The sequence below is a fragment of the Myodes glareolus genome, chromosome 7 (genome assembly GCF_982192425.1).
Source record: "Myodes glareolus chromosome 7, mMyoGla1.1, whole genome shotgun sequence".
NCBI classification, from domain to species: Eukaryota; Metazoa; Chordata; class Mammalia; order Rodentia; family Cricetidae; genus Myodes; species Myodes glareolus.
Genome location: NC_142032.1, coordinates 1,330,087 through 1,356,102, shown reverse-complemented (window position 1 = coordinate 1,356,102; position 26,016 = coordinate 1,330,087). Strand labels below are relative to the sequence as shown.

The window sequence follows — 26,016 nt, the reverse complement described above, 5'->3', positions numbered from 1 at the left end:
TCTGTATTTCTCTGCTGATTCCATTCCATTTAATACAAACTAAATAAAAGAATGATGCACGATACAGTTTACCAACTCCCCCAGGTCAAAGTCCTATTTACCTCTCATCTACTTTTTATTTTATTTAAACTCATCCCTCTCCTTTGGGTAAGAAACAATATAATGTGAACCATATTTGCTATCCACCATTACCATGAGTGAAAGCTGTTTTCCCAAACTGTTGTGAAGTCAAATTACAGTTCTCTATTTTTAACTTACTGAAGTTTCTCCTTCGAGTTTCCCAGATATAAGACAGACAAACCAAGGAGCACCATGGACTGACTCTCTACCCTACCACAGCCAAACAGAAATGCTTTCAGAGTTGCTGCAAAGCTAAAAATAAAACCAAACCTAGAACCACCAGCTTCATGGCAAAGTTACAGAGGCCACTATCAAGACACATTATAAACTTTTAAGAATTCTTAAACTGCAGAGTGGGCTCCATCACTTTGTGAACTAAATAAACTACCAGGTTTATAGGAGCACTTTCAGACAATGTTCCTATAGGGATGTAGTATCTACCTGCTTTGGACCATGGGCCAGGTTAAATGTAATGTTCTTCAGTCAATAAACATTAAAGCAAGGTTGTTCTATGTATTGTGTTTTTTACAGAAAAAAAAATACTATTTGTAATGATGATAAAAATCCATAGTAGTTTTTGACTTTCAAATGTTTAAGTGACTGTTTCACTTATTTCTGTGGAGAAAGAAATGGAACAAGAATATCTGGAAATACAAAAGGATAATAAGGCCTTCCATGAAGAGGTAGTTAAGAAAAAAAATGTATTTTTCAGTCGAGATGTCAAACCTGAGTTTCAGAATATAAAAGGATACTGTGCTGTATTTCTCTACGACAAACAAGACAGGCAGACAGGAATCACCCTTTCACCTCTATACAAGAAAAATGCATCTTCCTGCAATGTAAACATCCCAAAAGCTTGGTCAATGGCTTTTATATTAAATAAAAAAGTGAATTAAAAAAAAAACAGTTCGGGGTCATCAGATAACTATAGTAACACAGTGTGAGGAGACATTTTTAATGAATAAAAATACATACAGGATTTCTTGTATGTGTAGCCAAAGTATCAGCATTTTCCATATAGAACATCCAATATTTTGCTGCATTTTAATTAAGGTGTCTAAACATTATCACAAAGAACTGCAAATTGGTCGGAGCATGCGGTAAGGAAAATTAAGCTCTAAAGGCTTTTTATCACCATATTTCAGGAACCAAGGGTGTAAAATGTTCTAATTTGGGATATATTAAAAGCCATAAAAGGTCTTTCAAAAAGATTAATGGTACTTTGCTTGGATTTAAGATAAGGGCTTTAGCTGGTTGGAAAAGCAGGGCCCTGGCTGGACCCTTGAGGCATTCATCTTTACAGCCACTTGGAAGATTTGTAAAAGCGCCTGCACAACCTCAAGCAAATGCACCGCGACATTTTTTTAATTCCTTTCAATTTTACAGGTTCAGTGTGTGTAAATCATATTGGGTCGTAAAACAGCTATGATGGCACATCCTTACAAACACAGTGCAAGTTTCAAAAATAAAAAACTTCAAAATAAAGTTAGTACCTCTTACAAATGTTGTCATAAAGTTTCCTGATAATCTTTTGAAGCATCTGATTCCAACAGCTTAATCTAGCACAGCTATGAACTGCTTATCCATTTTATAAAATATTTTAGTCATCTCAAAATTACTAGCTTGCAACAGAGTTATGAAGTTTTCCTCCCTTTTGAACACTTTCAAGGCACTTATTTAAAAATACCAATTATCATACTTTAACTTTTTATAGAATAATAGGTCTCTATGAAAAATATTTATGCCATTCTCTTTTGTTCTTTAATTAAATGAAAACAGATGTTTTCTGAAGTAAAGCGGAACCATTACTGGAGTACTTAAAGTGTTAAGGTCTTTAATTTTTATATCAGTTTGGTCGACAATTCCTGATTGTCTTTACTCAAGCTCAACATTAATGTCAAGCAAGTTACCTAGGAGACGAAAGAGATCAAAGAGACAAAAAACCCTCCAATGTCTGATTAATCAAGCCTGCAAACAGCTTATTTCTTTTAGCCTGCATGCAAGTATGAAAATGAGATTCTGGGAGCCGAACATTGTGCAGATTTGTTCATTCTTATCAGAACAAAGCCAGCGGCAGCTTATTTCATGGATCATTGGCACTGTCATCAGCGCTACACAGAACGGGTGACAGCTCCTCATTTTGAAGCTTGAACAAAATTAGCAAAAAGTCGGCACAAATTAGCCTCTCATCTTTTTAGTAATATGACATTATTCATTTACTTTTTATCCAATTTTTAATTTTTTCCTTGTCAGCTATCCCTTTCTAGTGTCTCTCACATGCCATCGTAAAATGCCTTCTGAGAAACAAGCATAGAAACAGTCAAAGTTGAAGTAACACACAAAGTTCAAGAGCAAAGAACAAGTATTTCCAATGGTCAGTTCTGTTGTGTTTTAAAATTTAAGTTTCAAAACTTTGCAATAATTGATTTTTAAAAACAACTCAGGATGCCACTGTATTTCAAGAAAGGATGTAACAAGGCTAATGGGCTTCACGCAAACCACAGCTTAAGGTGCTATCTGCCACAGTAAATGCTACACTGGTCTTCTCTCCATGGTTACACCTGGGATGCCAGTGTTCTGACAGCAGCCTAAGCCATGACACAGCTCATCATTAACGGAATTTTCAATCAAGATCTTTTCTTTGTATCATTGGCATCTTGTTTCAATGTTAACTTGAAGTGTGTGCATACACAGGCTGACATGTTTGTCTATGTTTGTATATCACATTAGTGTCTAGATGTACAACCAGATACATACTCACACATACCTACAATTCCTGCCAGCTTATTTCAAAGCATAACCAACAAACACTGATTTAAAACACACTAGGAAGATAGACGCACATATACACATATAATATGATCCATAAATTCTGATTTAATAGCGAAATAGTTCACCTAATGCCCATTTTAATAACTTCAAATTATACCTAGATTACAATATTCCAAAGCAGAAGAAAAAGACGTTACATTGCTGAAATTATTCCTGGATATTGACATTTATATTCAAACAATTTATTCCATTCATAAAGGGGGAAAAGCATTAAAAAATTAATCATAAGCTGTTAGATACTTTACACAGCCCCATAAGAAAGACAGTTTTTTGAAAGAACTGTAGTACTGTTTTCAGCAATTTCTTTATCTCTGTTCTTCTAAGTAAGAAAGCCTATTAACAAGCTTTGAACTTAAAATCACATTTACAATAATGTGCCATCAACAGTTTTATAAGCTAATTAGAAAAAGATTAATTAATGACTGGCTGCTAATAAAATGGCAATCATGAAGAAAGAAACCAAGGGTGCTAAGCTTCAACTACCACCAATTAAGAGCTAATTACAAACAAATTATATATGTGTTTTGCTGTGGGCTTTAATTTACTAAAATGGTTTTAATTAAAAGAGAAAACATGCTGATTAATTGAACTGCAGAAAAAAATCTACAGTATAAACTGTGCTTTGTCTGTCTCTTTAATTAGACTTGTAACATCTGAAATCTTTTTTTAAGGTTAGTTAAAAGCACAGATAAACATAATTAAGACAGCGCATAAGGAATGCCATTCAAGGTGAGTACCCAGCCAAACCCCAGAGGTTAAAAGAAACCTTCACAACACAATGAGATTCGAATGAGCACACCTGAAAACTCCAGAGAGATGCCCTTCACTAAACACCAATTTTACTTTTCTGAGGCCAACTCGCTTCGACTTCAAAGCTGCAGGGTCTTTATGGGAAGAAAATGTCGTTAAACTAGATGTAAAGGAATTCATCCAGGCCTTTTCTCATGTGGCCAGAGAAGCTTATTCCATGTACTGTGCTAAGTTCCTCTACATATAACAAACAACTGAGTTACTTATTAGAGTTAAGGAGAATAAGTCTTGAAAAAAATTAAAACTACCATATTAAAACCCCACAACTATGTGCAGACAACAAGACGAAAACAGGGAGAAATGTCCGAATTAAAAAGCACTGATAAAGAAACGGAGTCAGTCCTGGACGATCCTCAGCAGGCACATATAGCCTCCAGGAGAGAGTGTCCATCTCCTCTAGGGGCTGGTGAGCTGCCTAGCAACAGCCCATTACCTGAGAGGGCTTTTCCTCCCCAGTGCCCTATCCTCTTTCCTACTGTCAATCCACCAGTGAAATATACCAAAAAGAAAACGGCACTAAACTGGACTTACTACTGAAAAGAGAAGTCGATCAAGAAAACATCAGGACTGGTAGGCAGAATAATATTAAAAGACAAAATATATTTTGCCGAAGTCTGCAGATATCCACACAAAATGACTATAAGTAAAACCTACCATCTGTTTTTAGAGAAAACTCATGGTTGGCAGCATTTGTCAAACACACTCCTGCTAAGTGCAACATCTCCTTTCCATAAACATAAAATAGTGGTTGGAATAAAGACATGGCATTTACTCTTTATATGTGTGTATACATATATACATACATACACAAAAAATCTGTACTGTACTCTTTTTACTCACTCTTCAGATACCAGAAATCACAATATTTATAACTACAGAAAGAATCTGCCTGTCTTCAGCAGCACTAGATGTCCCAGCAATACATTTTTATAATGGTTAATTGGAATATGCTGTTCGGCATTGTATCTGTGCAATTTTAACTCAAAAACTTGGTTTCAGGATATTTCTTCCCAAAAAGAGTATTCATGAGAACAGGACACTGGACAGGTGGAACTGAAGTGCATATGAGGAACATATGCAGTTAGGGAGGGTAGGTGATTCATTTGAGGGTGCAAGCATACTGTTTGCAACCAACTGAAGCTGACTTTTAACTGCACAAGCTAACAGAAAAAATGTTTGGAGAAAAGTCCTTTTTTTTTTTTTTAAATGTAATAGTCACTCCAATTGCTGCCCACTAAATTAAATTCAGACTCTAGCAGTGTATTTCAAAGTATTTGTTTCCACAGGTCTCTTTAGACTGAAGATAATGAGTCAGAAAGGACAGCAGCCTAGGAGGAAGGGTGCAAGATGAGCAGAATGCTCTGTCAAGTCAGAGGTCACCAGCCAGACACCTCCAAACAAGAGTTTAGAGAAAGATGGAACACTTTCATCAGTACACCCGTCTAAGTCCATGTGTCTATTTCTCCTCAGAAACTGTTACAGCACCGAACGGGCAGATAAGCAGGAGGGCACTCTCAAAAGAGTCTAGGTTTGCACAGCAAACCCTAAAATGATAGCACAGTTTAAGCTTAGACACAGACTTTAAGTTGCCCACTTTCCCCAAACCAGATTTCACACAAACTCAGTCATCACAAATTTGAGGGACACGTTTCTGGGAAATTATGTGGTTGCTGCGTCACAATGAGAGCACACCAACAGCCTAATTTTGACACACTCTCTTTGAGGGCTGTTCTCAAGGTCTATTCACAGACGTGGTTCTACTTTTAACTTCATTTTTCTCAAAATTGATGCTGCCCTACTCGCTTCACAGGCTTTTAAATGTTAAACATCAAAATGAGCTTCACCTATGGCTGGAAAGGGCTCTAAGAACTCTGGGGTCTGTGCCTCTGAGCAAAGGCTTTATCAGCAGGTCCCAGTCACTGCTTCTTGAGAAAAGCAAACGCTGCTGTTATTAAAAACCAATCTACCTGAATTTCAAAAGGACACCTACCATGCATATATACACTCTATTCATAAAAGGTTTCTGCCCCAAACCCACGCTTTTCTAGAATCCCATCTCATCGTCACAGTGTCTGGCACTAAGGGGTGAATATGAGCATCTGAAGCTTGCACCATTCCCTGTCAAAGCTCTTCTTGACTGGACATTCCTCACAGGCGCTCAAAGTGTGGGCACAGCACTGGAGTCCTCCTGAGTCTATGTCAGAACAGTAGAGATGACCCAGCCGTCCTTTCAGTTATACAGGATATAAATTATTGGTTTTTCTTTTAATCAGAATTCATTAAACTCAAAATAAATCATTTGAATTTACCAAAACATAGCTTTACATATGTATCACAGTAAAAAAAAAAGGACAATTGAGAAAAATGTTATTTTCACATATGCTAAAAATAGTATTTTTAAAGCAATCTCATTTGTCATAGAGTATGACAGGACAGATGTTGAAATAAAACTCCTAATCAGCATTATAAAATCCCAACTTCTAAAACAGCAAGATGAGAAGAAACCAAACTACAATACCAGTGTCCTCAAAGAAATCCCTACTTCTAAAAAACACTAGAGGTGCAGCCCTGAATGGATTTTCAGGCAGTTGAACATGTACATAGCAAGGCAGCTCGCCAGGGCGAGACTGGAACTAACAAAGTTAAGCTGGCACAAGACACACGTGGAGCTCCTTCCCAATCCAGCACACCATCTGGAAAATTGTCCAGGTTTGTGAGATTTGAAATGGATTCAGAAAACAATCTATAATCAAATTCCTCACACTTAAACTAAAGTTTAGTCTTGGTTTGCCATGTAAGAAAATACTGTCAAGAGGCACTGGAGGGATGGCTCACAGTTAAAACCCCTTTCTGCTTCTGCAGAGGACTAGAACTCAGTTCCCAGAACCCACATCAGCCAACTTACAACTACTTGTAACTCCAGCTCCAAGAGATCTGTACACTTCTCCTGCCTTCCTTGGGCAACTACACTCAAATGTGTATTGATGAACAAGTGAACACACACATATGCAATTAAAAATAAAACAAATCTTAAGCCAGGCAGTGATGGCTCATGCCTTTAATCCCAGCGCTTGGGAGGCAGAGATAGGCGGATCTCTGTGAGTTCGAGGCCAGCCTGGTCTACAAGAGCTAGTTCCAGGACAGCCAAGACTGTACAGAGAAACCCTGTCGCGGGGAAAAAAAAAATCGATGTGGGATATCCTTCTGTATATGTGTTGCCTTTATTGGACAGAAAATAAAGCTGTCCAATAGAATTGGGTTAATTTAAGATATAAGAGCTAGCTAGAAATACGCTTGAGCCATTGGCCAAAAAATGTTGATATTAATATAATTTCTGTGTGATTGATTATACAGCTGGAAAACGAACGAGCAGTCTCTGCTTACAGATAATAATAATAATAAAATACAAAAAAATCTTTCTAAATGTAAAGTCAAACGTTGTTTTAAAGATCTAAAGTACTTTGGCAAAAAAAGAACCAGCAATAGATGCCAAAATAGACAAAAGAATAACAAGAGAACATGTGCAGCCATAAACTATAATCTCCATAAAGTATTTACTCATTACAGAGGGAGACAGTGGAGAAACTAAGTGATATCACCCTCATCAAAGTAAAACCATTAAAAAGTGGCACAAAGAGAGAGCATGTGTCTCTGGAGAGCCTAAGAAGGTCCCGTGTCACTGCTGTGACTCACCATGAGGAAATACTAGGCAAAACACAATTGAGGGGTGTGTACTAACTGGCTTCTCCTCAAAAACAAGGTCTTGGAAAATAGGGACAGAGCAGCTATTTTAGATCAAAGGAACATTGCAACAGAAAGCAGGGTTAGAGAACAGGAAATACCTTTGCTAGTATGGAAACTAATGGTATAAATGCAAATTTAAATAAAGTGTATGGATTAAAGAAAAACATTTTACAAATTTTACAACTTTCTTTTTAAAAAATTTAATTTTCTTTATGATTGTATGTGTATACCCACATCATTTCTCCCCTTCTACCACACTGGTGCCAGGGATCAAACAATTCAGGTTCCCAACTGAGCCAACTTGTAGGCACCATTTATTTTTTATTAACTTCTTTATATGTGCATATGGTGTAGGTATGAGGGCATTCACTGTATGTGAAGATCAGAAGACAAATTTGTAAAGTTAGTTCTCTCCTCCCACCTTTACATGGATTCCTATGACCAAGCTCTGGCTGCTACACTTGTGCAACGACTCTCAAGTCATCCTCCTGGCCTCAGATTGCACAACTTCCTTAATAGCAAGTGAAATAATTAACCCTGCTAAAAAGAACTCAGAACTTGCAATGAAACAAATGTTTCTCTGTAAATTTCCCTGGTATCAGGCAGAAGAACTAATAAACTATGCTCTGCCTCATCTTTTCTTTCTCAGCAAGGCAAAAAGTCAGAGACAACTGACTGATGGAAGGGGTCTGCTGAGGCAGCCTTTGCAGTTGGAAGAGGACACAGACACAATGCCCGGGTCCTCCAAAAGAAGAATGGATGAAAAAGGCAAGAGTACCAGTTTGAGTCCTTAATCCTGTAGAGTGCAAAAAAGACAGACACAGCATTTCTAAAAATCAGCAAGCGACCGACTGCACACTATAGTCCTGCTGGCTTTTCTTAAGTTGGATCTTGGGCTTTACTACTACTCTCCACCAAACCCAGACCAGCATTCAAACCAATACAAAACAGCCCTGAAACCTTTCAAACCATTCAAAAGGCACCTCGTCAACAAGTAGCACAGGGTGAACTACTTCCTCAGTAGAGATACAGTTAAGCACCAGCTCCCTCAAAGGTTTCATTCCTGATCCACACTAAGCTGCCACGAGCTTCTACTCCCACAACCTGAGAAGAGTTCAACCCACTGATTGGCTACTACTGCCCTATGTGTTTTTCAGTTCCCGAAAGTGTCCCTAGATCCTACTCTTCCCTAGTCCCATCCTGACGTCCTCCTCTACCTAAATCCTTAGAGTTGGGACAGACATCTAACCCCTGAGGTCCCGTCCAAGCCCACAAGCAGTTCTCCTCCACCATTCCCTGTTTCTATGGCCACCCTGTCAAAACCTGAAGATGACAGTCACTAATTGGTAGCACAGATTGACATACAGGGATGTTACTCACACTGAAGAAGCCACAGATAACCAACAGGTAACAGGAAATCCGACTGAACTTGGGGCACAATTTAACATATCTTCGAGTTCATTTTATTAAATGAACTTTATCTTTCCCCTTCGAAATTGTAATGAAATACTATTATATCTAACAAGCGCTACATTTAATCAAAATACGGCACTCTTTTATAAAAAAAATTATCAAACTGTAAGCATAAGGAGTATTAGAAGATGGGAAGAGCAGAATACCTTTTAAAGAAAAAGCAAACAAGTGTATTTCATAGCTCAACTACAAGGTAACCGTATTAAAGCTTTGATGGTTATGTTGAGTCATAGAACCCTCACAAATTAAAATCATATCAAATGCCTGACATGCATTTATTTTTTTCTTAAATAATGTAGCAATTCTATTTCTGGATATATATAAAGGAAGTTCAAACAAGGATTCACACAGATGCTAGTACACTCATATTTACAGCAGCATGGTTCACAACAGTCAAACTGTGGGAGCACTGTCTACCCCAGCAATTCAATGTACAGACAATGGCATGAGTACCCCAAATGAGAAAGAGTATCAATCAGTGTGAAATGGAAGAAAATTCTGACATACACTATAACACAGTGATCACTAAAGAACTTAAGCCATAAGCATAAGCATATGGCTTACATAAAGCAGCTATAGCAACTGAGTGCAGAGGCAAAGCAGCATGCTGTCAAAGCAGGGTGAAGAGGAAATTGCAGAGTAATGGTTTAAGTTGCAGAGTTTCAGTTTTGCAAAAAAATCTGCAGATGGGTAGTGCAAGACTGCACAGCACTTTAAGTGTCTTTGATGTAACTCATTTACACACTCAAAGCATCTACGAGCATAAATTCTACTATACTTTACAATAGAACAATTTATAAAATGTCAGAGTCTGTTTTGTTTGAAATAGGGTCTCACACTGTAACCTACGCTGGCCTTGAAATCAGAGTAATCTTTTTGCCTCAGCTTCCCAATGCTTGCATTACAAGCAAGAACCACCACATCCAGATTAAAATGTCAACTTATTTTTTGTTTTTTTTTTCAAAGCTATATAATTGTCATTTTTGCTATTTCTACCTAATACCCTTAATATCCATGACTCTGAAATTTCTTTTATATTAGCCAATAACACATGTATAAACGTTATACACAGAATATTTAATGTGACCAATTATTTTTAAAGACTAAGAAAAGGCTGCAGGGTGTGATTGCAGAGCACAGTTGTCCTCAGTGAGGATCAACTGAGCTAGACACAAAAGGAAAATGAAGGTGCTCTTCTAAGCACACCTGAAAACAACACCAAGCTCAAACAAAATAAAGCAAAAAACAAAACAAAGCAAACAAACAAACAAACAAACAAAAACCCTGCTGAAGCCAGGTAAAACTAGGGTCAAATATCAATTACGCTACAGAGAATCCCTGTATTGGAACAAAACAAAACAAAAAATTATCAATTATGCATAATTTCCAGTCTACATTTTAGACCAGAATAAATTTAAAGCATTAACGTCAGCACAAAACCTATCATTTCAAAACAAACAGTAGGAAGGGAGAAAAAAAGAAGGGCAGGAAGAAAATCAGAGTCAGTCTGACTTACCTCTCGAGTAGCTAGCTGGTTGCTGAGCTCTTCAGCCTTCTCAACATCCCATTCCTCCACAGCCTGGTCTATCCTCTTTTCAAGGCCTGACTAGAAAGAAAGAAAAAAACAAAATAAATTATGGGCAGGAAAGAAAGTCAATCATTTGCTAACTAAGACTATGTCACAGTGTGCAACATCCATTCAGTCCTCTCAATAACCCTATAAAGGCTTGCATCAATTTCAATTGATCGATAAAACATTTCTGAAACATTCAGTGACTAGTCAAGGTCCCTAATTTCTCAAGGTAACAATAAAAAGAAGATGCAAATTCAGATGGGGGGTGTAGAACAAAAGACTGCTATTCCCTAATAACAGCAAAGCTAATTACAGCAATGGTTTAAAATTATAAAGCTCTTACCACATGGTAGAACCTGGGGGCTTATACTACTAAAGCTGTCATTTGCATCCTTATAACAGCTCCATTCAATGCTAGCTTGTTTGTGAGAGGTAGAAACAGTCATAAATTGCTCAACTTGGCTGACATCCGTCTGTGAGTTGTAAAGTCATCCCACACTCAGCTTGCACAAGTCTGAGTTCTCATCTACAGCCCATTCCCACATCTCAACACTCTCACTCCCAAGTTTCTCGCCATCTGCAAATAGGACTATTATGCCAACTACACAGAGAAGAAAGCAAGAAATAACAATTATTTTATTATCTTCCCACTAAAACTGCTTCAAGAAATCAAAAATTTAAAGGTCATGGAATCACCAAACTAGGTAAGGTTTATCAAAAGACACCCTGATATAAACAAGGTCTGGTTGTGAAATATTACTTCAGAACATAAAACATTTAAGTGGTCTAGAATGTACTTCTTGAAAGACAATTTTATTCTAACAACTGCCTCCTATCCCTTCATTTCAACGCAGTGAATCTTGGACCTCATACAAACTTCCTCCTCCTTATATAACAACAAAAGTGTTAAGAAAATCTCATCCACCACCAGATCACAGCAGTCAACAGAGGGATTTTGTTCCTGTACTGATGTTGAAATGAAGACTTTATAAACTACAACATAATTCACCAAAAAACAACAAACTGGAAGCAGAGGCCACGGAGCACCTCCCTGGATGTCTGACATAAAGAGACTCCTGTATCACAATCCCATCTGAGGACCGGGGTAGTCAACCTGCTTTCCATAGCAGCTGAAGACCCTCATTCAACTAACTACCCTACGTTATCTCTCACCATAGGCCGTATGATTCTAATGCCATTTTCTACTCTTGTATGATTTCCAGAAACTTCCCTGCCTTGTCCGTCTGCAGAACTTGTTCTCAGGCTGGTGCAAACAACCTGATTCCCAACCCATTTTCATTTTTAGGGAGCCTAACTCTGTGCCTGTGCCACTCCAGCTGAGATCTACATACCAGCTCTGACCTGCCAATGTGCAAATCTACTATGCAAATGTTTTAATTTATAAAAATACTTCAAGAAATCAAAATTCTAAATGTCATGAGACATTTAGAATAATGTCTAATAATATCTAATAATAATAATAAGTAGGACTCACCATACACTTATCAAAAGTCTATTATTTGGGTTCATGAAAAGCTAAGCTAAGGATCATTTGCCAGAATGCAGATAAAACTACCTGGCTACCAGGTTTATCTACATAACTCTTAGCCTCATCTATGGCATTGCTATAATTCATAATCTCTGGCCACAAGTGCCATCTTCTTAATGTTCCTACTGCTTCTGACACACTTCCCTTTAAAAACAAACAAACAAACAAACAAACAACCTTTCCCATCTTTTTAGTATTCCAAAATCCCACCCAGTTCCTTGCACACAGGAGGCACTCACTCAGTCTATCCTACTGCACTGAACGTCGCAATACAATAAACCACGTCTGCATTAATACTGAAGTAACTCAACCACACTGGTAGCCCCAGGTAAGAATTCCATAAGAGTAACACTGTAGAAATAATACCTTTTCAGTCTAAAAGGGGTAACATATTGTCATGCTTATTTATACAAATTTATGTCCAACAAATAAAAATGTATTTCTTGGAGCTAGAGACCAATGGCTCAGAGATAGGAACACTGCTGCCGTTCTAGTGGATCCGAGCTCAGACCCCAGCACCAGCATCGGGTGCCTCACAACCATCTGGAATTCCAGTTCCAGAGGATTTGATACTTCTGGTTTCTGTATTTCTTCGGGGCTCAAGGGTATCTTTATCTTGAGCTCCCAGAGTGTAGTACAATTAGAAGTTTATATTCTCCATTTAGAACTTCATATTTAATCTATAATGGAAATGAGGCTATTTATTTACAAAATGCTAAAACAATAGTCTATACTCCCTTTGCAGAACAAGAGATTTCCTCAAAATGCCTCTGAGACAGATGAAGTAAACATTAATATCAAATTCAATTTTCTTATATCACAAGGACTGAGGTAGCCAGATACCTCAATTCAGTATTTACCCATACAATCACCTAGACAAGCTCCACTCTTTCACCTTAGAAACCTGTCCACTAATCCTCTCTTCAGACATGTAGGTTACACAAAGCAGCTGTGCTCCTTTCAATTACCTAGGCTCTTGAGATTGTAAAGGCTGGGTGCTGCCTTCCTGTATACAGTGTCCAGAGTAACCCAAAGATTCTTAGACCCAAATTACCTCCACCTATTGAAGCATTCTACTGAATCAACTTGTTAATGTCCCTCTGGTACAAAGAGCTACAGCTCAGCACTGAATATCACAAAGGGAAGGGAAAACTCTCCTATCCCAGAAACTCCTATGAACTGCTGAGCTTAAACATAAGGTTAAGTTTCTCTCTAAAATTAAATCAGAATGGGAGCATCCCTTAGTAGTATTGCCTAAAATACAGGAAACCCTGGGTTTAATCCCTAGCACTGCACTAAATCTGGAGTAGTGATGGCACACACTTGTAATCCCAGCATTTGGGAGATGAAAACGGGAGGATCAGAAGTTCAGGGTCCTTGAAGGTCATGGTGGCACATGCCTTTAATCCCAGCAAAGGGTAGCAGAGGCAGGCAGAGCTCTGTGAGTTCAAGGCCAGCCTGGTCTACACAGTGAGTTTGCTTTCTTCTTTCATAAAATGCTTTTGTCTTTCTCTTCTTCTCAATTTCATTGAGACAGGGTCTCACGCTGTACCCCCAGGCTGGCTGGGAGCTTATGGTACTTCTCAGGCCTCAACCTCCAGAGTACTGAGTTTACAGGCATAATCTATGTAAGATGCCTAGCACTGAAAATATTTTATTTCTATTCTATTTTGTATTTAGAGACATTCAAAATTCTTGTATTATAAACACGCTTAACAACATAAGAAGATATCATTCTGCCAAAAGCTCTACTGAAAAAGTGAAATGAACTAGAACTTCCACCCAAGAATTGAGCAATCTGGGGAGGGTCTCTAAACTTCTATGGCAGAAGTTCTCTCATTAAGGTCAAGTAAATGTAAAGCCATGTTCACTACAAAGTGATGATGAGGGTCAAGAAAATACATGTGAACTATTTAGCTAATATTTAGATTACAGTAACCACCCAGTGGTGTTATTGGTTCTTCTATCTCTAACATCAGGTGACTTCCAGGAGAGGTTACACACCTCACCACACTTCTTTGGGGGCTTAGATACAAGTATCAAAAATTTGACTCTGGGTCAGTAAATTGTCTCATCAAACAAGATTTAAGTATCCAAGCTTTTTAAGATTTTTCAGACAGGTCCTAAAGTAGCTTCTGATTTACACAGGATCTTCCACACCAGAAGACCAACAGGAGCTGAAGGCTCATATTGATAGTAACAGTGCCTTGGTATACTCTTCACACTTTTTACTTAAGTGAGAATTAATCATAAAATATATCTCAGAGAACAGGTATGCATAGGAATGGCAATTTACCCACAAGCGGAAATTTTACCTAAGGGCACCTATGTAACAGGTTCCCATAAGACAACAATTGACCTCTAATCAACAAAGCTGTCCTACAGGTGTCAAGACGGCACAACAAAGAGGTGTGGACTCCATGGGCCAACAGCATCACAATATATTTCTCCACAAATCTCAATGCTAAATGTTTATTTGGATAATATATTCAATCTTTAAAGGAAAATAAAATAGCTATGGGAGTTTGCTTAATTATGGTATAATTTAAATATCTAGGAGTAAAACGAGGCAACTTCTCCATAAAGGAGAGGAGGGAACAACATTTAACTACAAACATAAGTTAAATATTATACATAAATCATACAAAATTTAGAGAAATTAAAAACTATTAATTTAGAAAAATTCAGAATGACAACCAAATGACTTGAGCTTAAAGCCTCACTTTAAACTTATCTGTTGTTTGTTTTTTAATGCAAATACATCAGGAGACTAACACTGGCCCTCCCTACAGAGATCACCATGATTGATGGTTTCTCCCCTCTGTACCACCCTCCCAACACACTCAAGGCACTGGCTTTGATGTGATCTATATACTAGAGTTCCACATAGTCTAGATGGAAAAAGTACTCTATCACAAAAAAGAACAAGTGTGAAAAAGATATTCTATGCAACAGCAGTTGAACAACTTTATACAAACATCAAGGACAGTGATTCTAAAAAATAATAAAAGTACCTGTAGTTTTCATACCAAAAGTGTCCATTTGACATACCCAGGACTACTACTTCAATAAAACTGAGTCAACTACAGAATACTTGAGATATTTATAGTGAAATTAAAGGGAAAAATTTATTATGAAGAAATTCCCATAGATTAAAAATAATTATGTTATGATTACAGAGTTACTAACAAGCCCCATTAACTGCTGCCAGAAACACAATGATATCTGCATTTAATACAATGAGCAACTTAAAACAGTGTTGAACATTAATTAGGAAGACTATATTTAAAAATAAAAATACAAGCCTCTCTGCACTGTCTGGCAGGCAGGTGACAGCAGTGTTGTAATACACATTCTGGGCTAAGATTTTTGTTTGGCAGGACTCCAAAGGGAGGGGGTGTGATAGACATAAGATTAAGAAGTTTTGTTTTGCTTTACTGTTCTTGAGGGTTGAGCGAAAACCAAATAAAGACTTTCTGATATTGGGACAGATCAGCCTCTGCTCCAGAGAATAAAATGCTAGACTGGAAATCCATATTTGTTTACACTGCACCACGTGTCTACATACTGCTACCAGATCCCTAACTATCTGCTGGACTTACAGTTATTCATAGCTTTTACCAGTGTCTCCAATGTGGCCATTTTGCTTTTGCCTTTTTAAAGTTTATTTGCTTTGCTGGACTCACAGTACGATCTCGGCAGGACAGCAAAAGGAGCATCATGTAAAAACCGTGACCCCACCCGAGAAAGTGGGTGCAGAACTGCCTGCGTGCGATCATACTCACCTCCCAAGAGAAGCTGAAATAACTCAGCTTTCCTAAACCCTTTCTCTCCTTTCATGCTTGCATTTACTTGTAGACTAATAAGTGCTGGCAAAATAGAAGTCTGGCCAACAACAGTTTCCTTGATTGGAAGACCCATAACTTTCCTCACCATTCATGCAGGGCAATATCTGCAGGAAAAAAGCCCAAACTTTCCAAATGAATGCACCTTTGACTAGTCAGGCTCACAGCAATTCCTCTTAAATAGAGTTCACACTTTTAACTGCTGTTCTGGTTTCTGTTCTGGTTTCTCTAGGATGCATGAAATGCATGGTGAGACAAGGTGCTAGGTCTCAAGATGGAGTTCTTCAAATGATACTATGAACAACCCTTGTAACTTCTTAAGAGCTAGAAGTATCTAGCCAAAATTTAGACTGTACAACTTCAAACAATAGGGTAACAATAGGATTCTAGTAAGTTGTAAAAAAATATATTCTCTCAATCTCTGCTTTTTAGAATGTTTTCAAATTTCATTTCATGACTTTACTGTCTCTTATCAATTAGATACTCTGAAGTCAATACCAATATGAAAGACAGTAAATATTGCACATAACTGAAAAATCAAAGGCCATTTAATTCGTATGTTTAAAAAGAATTAAACTAACAATCATTCATGCACTGAAGGATCTAGTCCAGTGGTTCTCAATCTTCCTTATGCTACAACTCTTTAATACAGTTCTTCATGTTGTGGTGACCCCCAACCATAAAATTACTTTCATTGCCACTTCATAATTGAAAATTTGCTACTGTTATGAATTATAATGTAAACTATCTGTGTTTTCTGACGGTTCTAGGCAAAACCTATGAAAGGGTCATTCGACTCTCAGGTTAAGAACCGCTCAGCAGGTCTACCAGAGATGCCCCATGTCTCAGGGCATTTAACAAGATCTTCCCCCCTGCTGAAGGGCAGGTTTGGCAGTCAAGAGCAGCTTAAATCAAAGTCACACGACTGCTCCCTGCACAAATGAACCAAGAGTCAAGATCAAGACAAAAACATGTCCAGAAATGCACTACCTATCACAGTGAACCCCCAGAAGCATCAAAGCAATGTCTTATGTCTCAGATTTTACTCTACCACTGGGCTTTGTGGGAAATGCATTATTTCTGTATCTGCTTAAAGGTTACCGCCCAGTAGTAGGTGCAGAAAATGAACCCAGGGCCAGGTATGTGGTATAATAGGGACTATTTTGGAATTAATTCTTTGCAAAACTGGAGAGAAAAAGCCACTTGAAGGATGCTGTGACTATAATCCCAGACACAGACTGAATCAATAGGATCACATGATTGTGATCAGGAGTTCAATACTAGCCTGGGCAACATAACCAGACCTCTCATCTCAAACAGAACAAAACTCCAAACACAACACATACAAAATTTGTTGTGATAGGCCCTTAATTTACAATCTTCTCAGTGAAATATCATCACCTAATTAAGAATTTAACATAAGAGGTTCTTCATGAGAAATACCAACCAATCAGAAAACAGCAAAGGTCTCTAGGAATATAGTACTCAGCAGTGACCCATGTAACGGTATCTGGTATCTCCTTAAGGAAGCACAAGACACACAGGTCCCACGTGCCCCCATAGGCCTCTAACCCTACCTCAGAACAAAGGATTCTCATTAGCTTAGACTCTCCCAACACCACTGGCCACCCTCACCATGAATATGTGTGTTATTCCTTCAAGGCCTTTTCTAATTTCTAAAGAGTAACAACTATAAATAATACCTCAGGCTCAGACACTGCTCTGAGTCCCCACCTCATACTATAGCAATTATTTACTCCTTTCTTGTTTTCTGATTAACACTTATGCCCCAAATTGAATTGTGAATAGGTCTACTCTCAATCTTTTCTCTTCCTGATTTTTCTCAATTTTCTAACTCACTTGAGGAAAAACATGACAATTCTACCTTCACATTAAAACATCAAAGCACTCACACATTTTTTTCCATCTTCATCAACACCACTGTCAGTCAACGGACCATTATCCTGTGCCTAGTCTGCTGTTTTCTGATTACTTTTGCTACATCACCATCTAATCTCCATGCCAACAGTCAGGGAATCTTTAAACTTAAGTAAGATCCTGTCACTCTTAAAAGCCAAGTGCACTGTAAATAAAGTCCATTTCCTACCTGCTCCAAGGCCACCCAGTTTGGGCAGTTCTGTAAGATTATCATGAGTCTTGAGCTACACTCTTCCTCACTGACTCCATTCCAACCAGTCTAACCTTCTCACCAAAAACCAAAAAGTTCTCACATTAACCCCTCCTTTAGGGTCTTTACCTGTAGTCTCCTAGTGACCATTATTTATGTTATCAGCCTTTCACCACCCTTCAGGTCTCAGTGAGAGGGCCTCTTACAAGAACAGCTTTCTTCACCCAAGGCAAAAGGAGTGAGGCCCTCACAATAATCCTTTCACAACTTACTCTTCTGAAGAGTTTTAAACTAGGTATCCACTTGTTTATCAAGCATCTTTTTCAAGTGCAGTAATATATTTTGTTTCTAATTATATAAATTAATGAACTAGTATCTTAGGCAAGGTTAATTGCAAATGCATCCTGCTAGCTAATATATGATGGAATAATATATAAATAATAAGATGGATCTTACTTTCTCAACTTTTTTCTGCTTAACTGGTGGTTCAAATCTATCATTGGCTCCAAAATACTGAGTAAGCTCCTTCCACTGTGTTTCACTTGAGGACTGTTCACTGCAAGAAGATAAATTAAGATGAATTATAACTCTTTATGCTTTGACTATTTATAACTAGTTGCAATAATTACACTTCAATGACTACTTTCCATGTTTAATCATTATCAAGGTAAGTAGTACAGCAATCTAGAAAGTTCCAAAACACTGCTGAATTCCACCCACCTGTGAGATTCATTTTCATTCTTCAATTTGCCTAAAATGAATTTAGAACACTTAATTATTCAGCTATTATTTCAAAATCATGTTTTAAGAAATTATCTCAATTAGTCAATTTAGAGTTAGTACAACTAACAATCTAAATTTAAAAATAACCACCTTTTTTGGAGCGTTTTCTTTTTTTCTGTTTGAATCTTGATGTTGAATTTTTCTGTTCAGAATGTCTTTTATGCAATTCTTGAAATTTCTATGTAAAAAGAAAAAAAATAGTATGGGTGTGTGCTAGAGATTAGCATACATTTTAACAATGAAAAATGTGTTAAGTAAAACCCTTATGTTCTGCCATTTCTAAAGTCACCAACTAAGGAATTTTGCTCTTGAGATACATACTCCAGTCCTCACAACTCAGGTGAATTGGGATATTCACTGGTTTTAACACAAGCTGTTTGATAACAGAGAATGACACTAAATGATTTACAATTAAATGAAGAAAAAAGAAATAAATTCATTTACCATGTTAGGTAAAGTAAAGCAGATAATCCTACGACATTTTCCTTCTACTTATGTAAAATAAAACTAGAATCAGAGTATCCAAACGGCTAAATAAACAACAAGTATCATGAGCCCCTCTGCTGTCTGCTCACAACATGCTCTGACACACAACACATGGACACATGCACACTTTCCTAACACAGAGGAAGCCTACACTCCACATGTTCAGGGAATTCTGGAAGCATGCGCTTTCCTGACAATGCAAAGGAAACCTACATTCCACATGTCCAAGGGAATTCCAGAAGGACACTTCTCATATGCATTTGCATCAGCCTCTGTTTCCATTGGCTTGCCTGCTGGGAAATCTGACATTCTTGGCTTCCTACTGCTGTCAGTCTTTCCATCTTTCTGTAAATTAAATTCTGGAAGTTCTGGATTCTCTAGTGCGGCTTCATCTTCAGAATCTGACTCAACATCGCTTTCAGTTAGCCCAGGAGGTAACAGCCCACTCCACATCTTTTCTTCTAGAAGGAGAAAGGGAAAAATGACTTCAAACTCAAATAGTAGCCACAGAAACTATTTTAAAGCCCATAACAGATATCCCAGGAGACCAGTATGTCTACCAATGGTTGAGGAACAGTCACTTTAAACTTTAAAATCTAAAATGAAATGAAGCCTCCATATAAAAGAGCTAAAATCAGTTGTGTTAAGTTGAAAAAAAAGTTTTAAAATTATTTAACAGTTTAAGTATGTTACAACATCCACCATCGGACAAAGCAGAATACTGATTCTCTAAAGTATGGGTTATTCTGCCTACATGAAACATAGTAAAGCACACACGGCTCAAGAATGTCAAACACTTAACAACACACTCTTCAGGAATTTAAAACAATGTATTTTTTTTAATTTTACTTTGTTTTGTTGTTCTTTTATTGAGACAGGACCTTACTCTGGAGCCCAAGCTGGTCTTGAACTACCAAAGTTCCTCCTGCTTCAGCCTCCTAAGTGCTGTGATTATATATACGTATGAAACATCACAGTTAGCTTAAGGCTTAAAATACCGTGCTTCACATAGTACTCATTAAGGAACAAAATGGGTGGACGCATCGTCTATATGAAGCACATTTAACTTTCAAAAGGCTTACTGTCTAAGAATCAAGTTATCAATTAAAGAAAAAAAACTTTAAGTTGCATACATATGTTTAAAGGATGCAGTAGATGGGCAGCAAGATGGCTCAGAAAGTAAAGGTATTTGCCACCAAACCCGATGACCTGAGTTTCACCTATACATGGTGGGTGAAAAACAGCTCCTGTAAGATGTCCTCTAACCTCCACCTGTGTGTGTGCAAGCACATCCATACACAGAATAAACAAGTGTAAAAAATTACCAGTAAGTAAAAGGTGTGGAAGGTGGAAAAGATACCCCAGTTTTAAATTTTACACTGCTAAAATAAACCAAATGAAATATAATTCTAAAACTTAACAAGCATACAGCTTCTTTGACTAATAATACAATGTGCTTGGGAAACAAAAGCTCAGTACAGTATTCAACAATATCTGTATAACCCACTGGTATAATCATCAAGTTTCATGAAAATGACTTTTAGAATTAGTGTAATCATTCCCAAGATTATGAAAATTTCATTTGATTTCCATACTACAGACTATGTTTTCATACAACTGAATCCAAAAACAGTTACATCTCTCAAGATTCATCATTACTCAGAAGGAAAAGAAGAACAGAAAGCTGTCTTGCTGAAAGTCCTGCCCTATTTTGCAATTAATATAGCAAGAAAACCAACCCCATTCTTTTCAGGTCACAGGTATCAAGGATCTTTGCATTAATCTCAATTACATATTTCTGCTTTCTTGTAAGGACCTCCTCTCAGATTTAAAGAAAAAGGGTTATGTTTGTGCTTTTTTTTAGGCCAGGTTTACCAGTACCTGATTTTCTAAAACATTCTCTTGGCTTTTTAAGAGGACCCCAACTAGACTCCTGATTCCAGTTCCACTAGAAGCAGAAGAAAATCACTTAACAACTCTGACCCTCAGTTTCTTCACCTATAGCACAGGATAATTACACTGATTAGCCTGAGCATTAAATGAGATACAACACTCAAGAGCGTTGAGTTCAGAAGGTTCTAGGGACAAAATGAATGTTTGGTGCTGATAATCTTTTTTTTTTAAATAAGCTTGAACTATGCATCAAAATACAAATGTTCATTGGTTCTTGCTATTATTTCTGTGGCCATGAAATACATTTTTATCACTCCTAATATAGATAGAAGAACTTGTAAGACAGCTCTGAATTTTCTGATATTTGTGGTGCTTCATTTATCAACTGATATAAATCATGTTCCTCCCTGATCTCCACAGCCTGACATGAAGCTTCTAAAAATAAACCTGGCATTTGGCTTCTAAATAGGGCAATAAAACAAGAGGCAGATTACCAGGCCATTAATGGAACTCAAATATGAATGTGATTTACTGATAAAGGTCTTCTCTAACCATGTGTATAATTTTCTATCCAGAATTTACATTCAACTCCAAGTAAAGACCCCAAGTTATACATGTTCAGCCTTATAAACCTGCATCTACTCCTGAACTTGGTGTGTAGATTTTAAAAGATGAAATAAAGGGATTCCTGATATATTCGGTAAAATATGCCACTAGGGAGAGTGGAGTAGTAACAGCCTCCAAAACATCTTTAGGTTCATTATCTGTAAGAGGATACTGAAACTGTAACAAATTTCAGACATTTTTTAAAGCATGCTTGGGGGCTTACTGTAGAAAGTACGCCCATGGCATTTTCTACTGCATGCTAGATATTCTCTAAGAGTTTGGGAACAAAAGTACACAAAAGAGGATAAAATCTATAGCCTCACAGAGCGAGGCTAACACCATGGCAAGGAAATGTCACTCAGTCTGGACATAGACAGCATGTGCCCCCTACAAGGAGAGGTCTGTTTTAGTGTGTCTGGAGTTTCCCAATCTACATGCTGGGCATTCATATGTGCTTCCACACAGAGAGCAGTCTCAGTTACCCTACAAAAGTTATGCATTTCCTTGTAGGGTTTCAGACAGCTATCCAGTTTTCATGGCCTTTTGACCATTTTTCAAAATTACTTTATCTACGCCTGATATGGCTTCCAAAATTGTCCTCAATATGGTATTTTCCTAGCTCGATAGTTTGCTAAATGTACCTGAAGAAAGAAAAGTTCAAAGAACCTCCAAATCCAAAACAAAAATTTCAAATAAAGTACATTTTTTTAAAATTTACTACTTTAAAATCTTAAGCCACACATCAGTTACCTGTGATATTGGCAGGTGGCACAAAACAAAAAGAAAACATAAACAGATGTAAGGGAGATTCAGGTTTCTGCTGATAAACTCAGGTAACTGCTGGTAGAGTCTGCAAAATGGAGCCGTCCATTAAGCAGCAGCTCAATGTACAGCAGCCAATATGGAGAGGCTACTTCCATCAATGTGTGTCACTCATATGGTTCCCTGGCCTCCTGCTACTCCTGCTGGGCTTCTTTGAGGGGAGATTCTTTATTTCTATGAACTGTCTCTTTCATTCTTTTCAGGGTGTATATCTTTATTTTAAGGGAGAAAATCCTAAATTAGTCTCTGAGAAAATTCACTCGTCTAATCTCAAAACATGTGAAATAACAGACAAACAGAAAGAAAGTAAATTCTTTTATGTAGATTATAGCCAGGCCCATAGCACAGCCAATGAATTAATTTGTAAGCTTTCAATTTTTAGCCTGTAACTCAATAATATTTAATCTAGTCATGATAGTACCAAGGAAGATGTCAAAGAGCCATAATTCCCCTTTTCTCTAAAGTTTCAAACATCACCTTCATTCCATATACTCATCACCACTGCGGTTATGATTTATTCCATCCTACAAACAATTTTGTGTACAACATGAGACACATCTTTTAGTTTTGGGCAAACATCATTTACTATGACCTGAATGAATTTCTGCACTGTTCTAAGTCTAAATAAAAGGGGCTTTCTTTCACCCTCAATAAACAACCATAGCCATATTGAGCACACATTGGCAGAAAACAATGCACTTAAAACAAAGTGGTTTGGTGGCTGGTAATCTGTGGGTTTGTTTCTTTTTCTTTCTTTCTTTCTTTCTTTCTTCCTTTTTTTTTTTTTTACAAAGTTTTATAACGAATGCACTGGAACTCACTAAGCTAATTATCAGTATTTTTTTAAAATCAAAATTATTTATTTTCCTCCTGGTAGCACGGTATCATCTACCACTAGGTAAGAAGACTTAAATCCAGTGAAGCGTTATCCTTCAATTGTTAACCAGAGAAGTTGACTATACAACCTCATTTTTATAAAATATGAAAAAAAGGTTTAGTAAATATCATCTCTCAAAATACAGAAACCATAGCGATACCAAATCTCAATAACAAAAGTTCAAGCTTGTGTTAGACCTGGAGAACACTAGTTACAAGAGCAAGAATAGGCTTGGAACTCAGATGACTTCCAGCCTGGGTCTCCATCCTAACTAAGCTTTAAAATGAGAGTGTCATCAGTTACCACGGAGATGTCTCACACCTTTGAAATGTTTATCGTCTTAATACTGTGAGTGTCCCAGATGCCCAGAACAGCCTCGCTCTTTGATGTGAATCTAGTTTACATCATGACATGTATGTAGTCAGTAAATGCAGTTTCTCTCCTCAACTCAAGGTTACCAGCTTTTAGAGGCTGTGCACCCAGGCCACTGAAAAGGGACCAGACACCCAGTTACAACAAAAGACACAAAGCAGTAGGGAAAAAAACAAAGCATGCCATGTCCCACATGGCACACAAACCAAGAGGCAGGCATTAATCCTCATCACGACACTCATTAGAAATTAACACCAACCCTTTTAACATCTGCCCTAAATCACTGAGATCCACTTATTTTACAAAAGTGGAGTCAATTATGAACTTTTAGAGGGCAAAAGTATTCTTGGGACAAAGATTTGGGAGATGGGCCAAAACAATGGCTCTAGGCTGTAATTATAAGACTGCTAAAATTTACTAATAATTTTTTTCTGCACTTTTTACGTATGAAAAACCAGGCAAGATATTAAAGCAAGTAACATACAGAGAGTCACATATAGAAATCCCAGAAATGTATTTTCTAGACCACCCAACTACTTACAAGCAATACCCAAAATATAAAAATCTGAACATCTCAATGGATAAGCATTTCCTGTCTCTAATATGCCAGGACTTAGACAGCATTTTCATCAAATGACCATATTTTATGACAAACTGTGTCTTCAATTTTAAATAATCACGGACATCTAAATTTAATCTTATTTGTAAAATAATTATAATCACCATAGTCTAACCTGTAAGATCATAATAAAGTACTTAATTAATTCATGAACTTTGGAATTAGTTAACTAACGTACTTTTGGGCTTAAAAGATCAACATTAATGTAAAGGTCTTATTTATTGCTAGAAAATGTGCTCTTTTTTCTCAAAACAGCACAGAAAGAAAACACGCGGGCCTGAGTTCGGATTTATTTCACATAAACTATTTACTTAGCGGTATTTCTTTTTGTTGTTGTACTCTCTTTTCAGGAGTGGGTGAGTTTGAATGAAGACAATGTTTGTTTACAGACAAGACACGGAAACTACCCCCCCCCCCCGCGCCTACCCGAGACGAGCCTCTCTACCTTGTATGAAATGCTCGCCACCGTGCAAATACTTACGAAGTTCAAGACCGCACCAAGGTGGCTCTAAAACAGTGCAGCTTTCCCCGCTGACAACCTGAAACTCTGCGGTTCTGGTGGCACTGAGGGTCGCGCCACCTTGGGATGTCGAGCGGCGTCAGAATGCCCGCCGGGGCGCCGACCCGGGCATCGAGGAGTTCGCCACACTCATCAGCAGAAGCCGCTCTCCCCGACGCAGCCGAACGCACCCACGAGCCTGCTCCTCCTCGCTCGGCCTGGGATGGGACAAGAACCCCCTCTCGCCACCTCACGAGCCCACTCGGGGCCGAGCGGCGTCCGGCGGAGCCGAGTTCTCCCAGCCCGCTCCGGTGTCCCCGCCGAGGAGCTGCAAGGCCAGGCTGCTCAGACTCCTCCGCGGCCTTCCCTGCCCCGAACCCAAGCCCGACAGGCTCGCCCGCCACGAAGCCGGCCGCCTACTCGAGCCGCGCGAAGCCTAACTTACCGGCAGTGAAGCAGGGGCTCAGCAGCCATCTTAGAACCCCGGCAACATCGTGCCTTCTCATTGGCTGAAGCGGCTCAGCCAATAGGCTACGGCCATTCTGGCTCTGCGGTCGCCTAGGCAACAGCCGGGCTTGCCTAGGCTCGTCTGCCAGGAGGAGACTGTGTTTTTGTTTGTTTTTTTTCCCCTCTCTTTCCTCACTGTCTTTCTCCTTTGACCCATCAGAGTTTAGTTTCGGTTTTTGGTTTTGTTTTTGGAAAAGTTTTGTTCTTTCCTCACTCCACCTGTGCTGGTGAATCTTGCTGAGAAAAGTGCTGACCTCGACGCTTTCTTGAGTTCAATCAAAAATTGTGGTAGATGGTGTCTCCAGGGTTTGCTATAATCAATCCCTTTTCTTTCCTTCGCTTCCTCGTCCGCCCCCTTTGTTTTCTGTGTATAGTATAGTGTTCTCTGTGTTCCAGGCCTCCTGTAATCCTCAATCCGATTCCTGTTCTCCAGGCACACACCATCTGGTTGCCTGAATCTAGCTTCAGCATCCCTGGT

At 38.2% G+C, this 26,016-nt stretch overlaps 1 protein-coding gene across 2 annotated transcripts in view; it reads right to left on the bottom strand.

The window, feature by feature from the left end:
• Fam204a (family with sequence similarity 204 member A) overlaps nt 1–25,599 on the bottom strand; it is a 32,435-nt gene extending 6,836 nt beyond the window's left edge. Inside the window, exons 1-6 of one of the 2 annotated variants that reach the window (XM_087907725.1) lie at nt 25,477–25,599; nt 19,557–19,804; nt 18,948–19,035; nt 18,795–18,825; nt 18,531–18,630; nt 10,496–10,585 (exon numbers count right to left, since the gene is read on the bottom strand). In XM_087907725.1, coding sequence (XP_087763851.1) covers nt 10,496–10,585; nt 18,531–18,630; nt 18,795–18,825; nt 18,948–19,035; nt 19,557–19,804; nt 25,477–25,537 — 618 coding nt within the window. In that variant the 5' untranslated portion in view covers nt 25,538–25,599. Of the gene's footprint in view, nt 1–10,495; nt 10,586–18,530; nt 18,631–18,794; nt 18,826–18,947; nt 19,036–19,556; nt 19,805–25,013; nt 25,437–25,476 lie in introns of those variants that run through there. The other variant, XM_087907726.1, reaches the window with a different exon arrangement.
• Nucleotides 25,600–26,016: the final 417 nt, after the last annotated feature.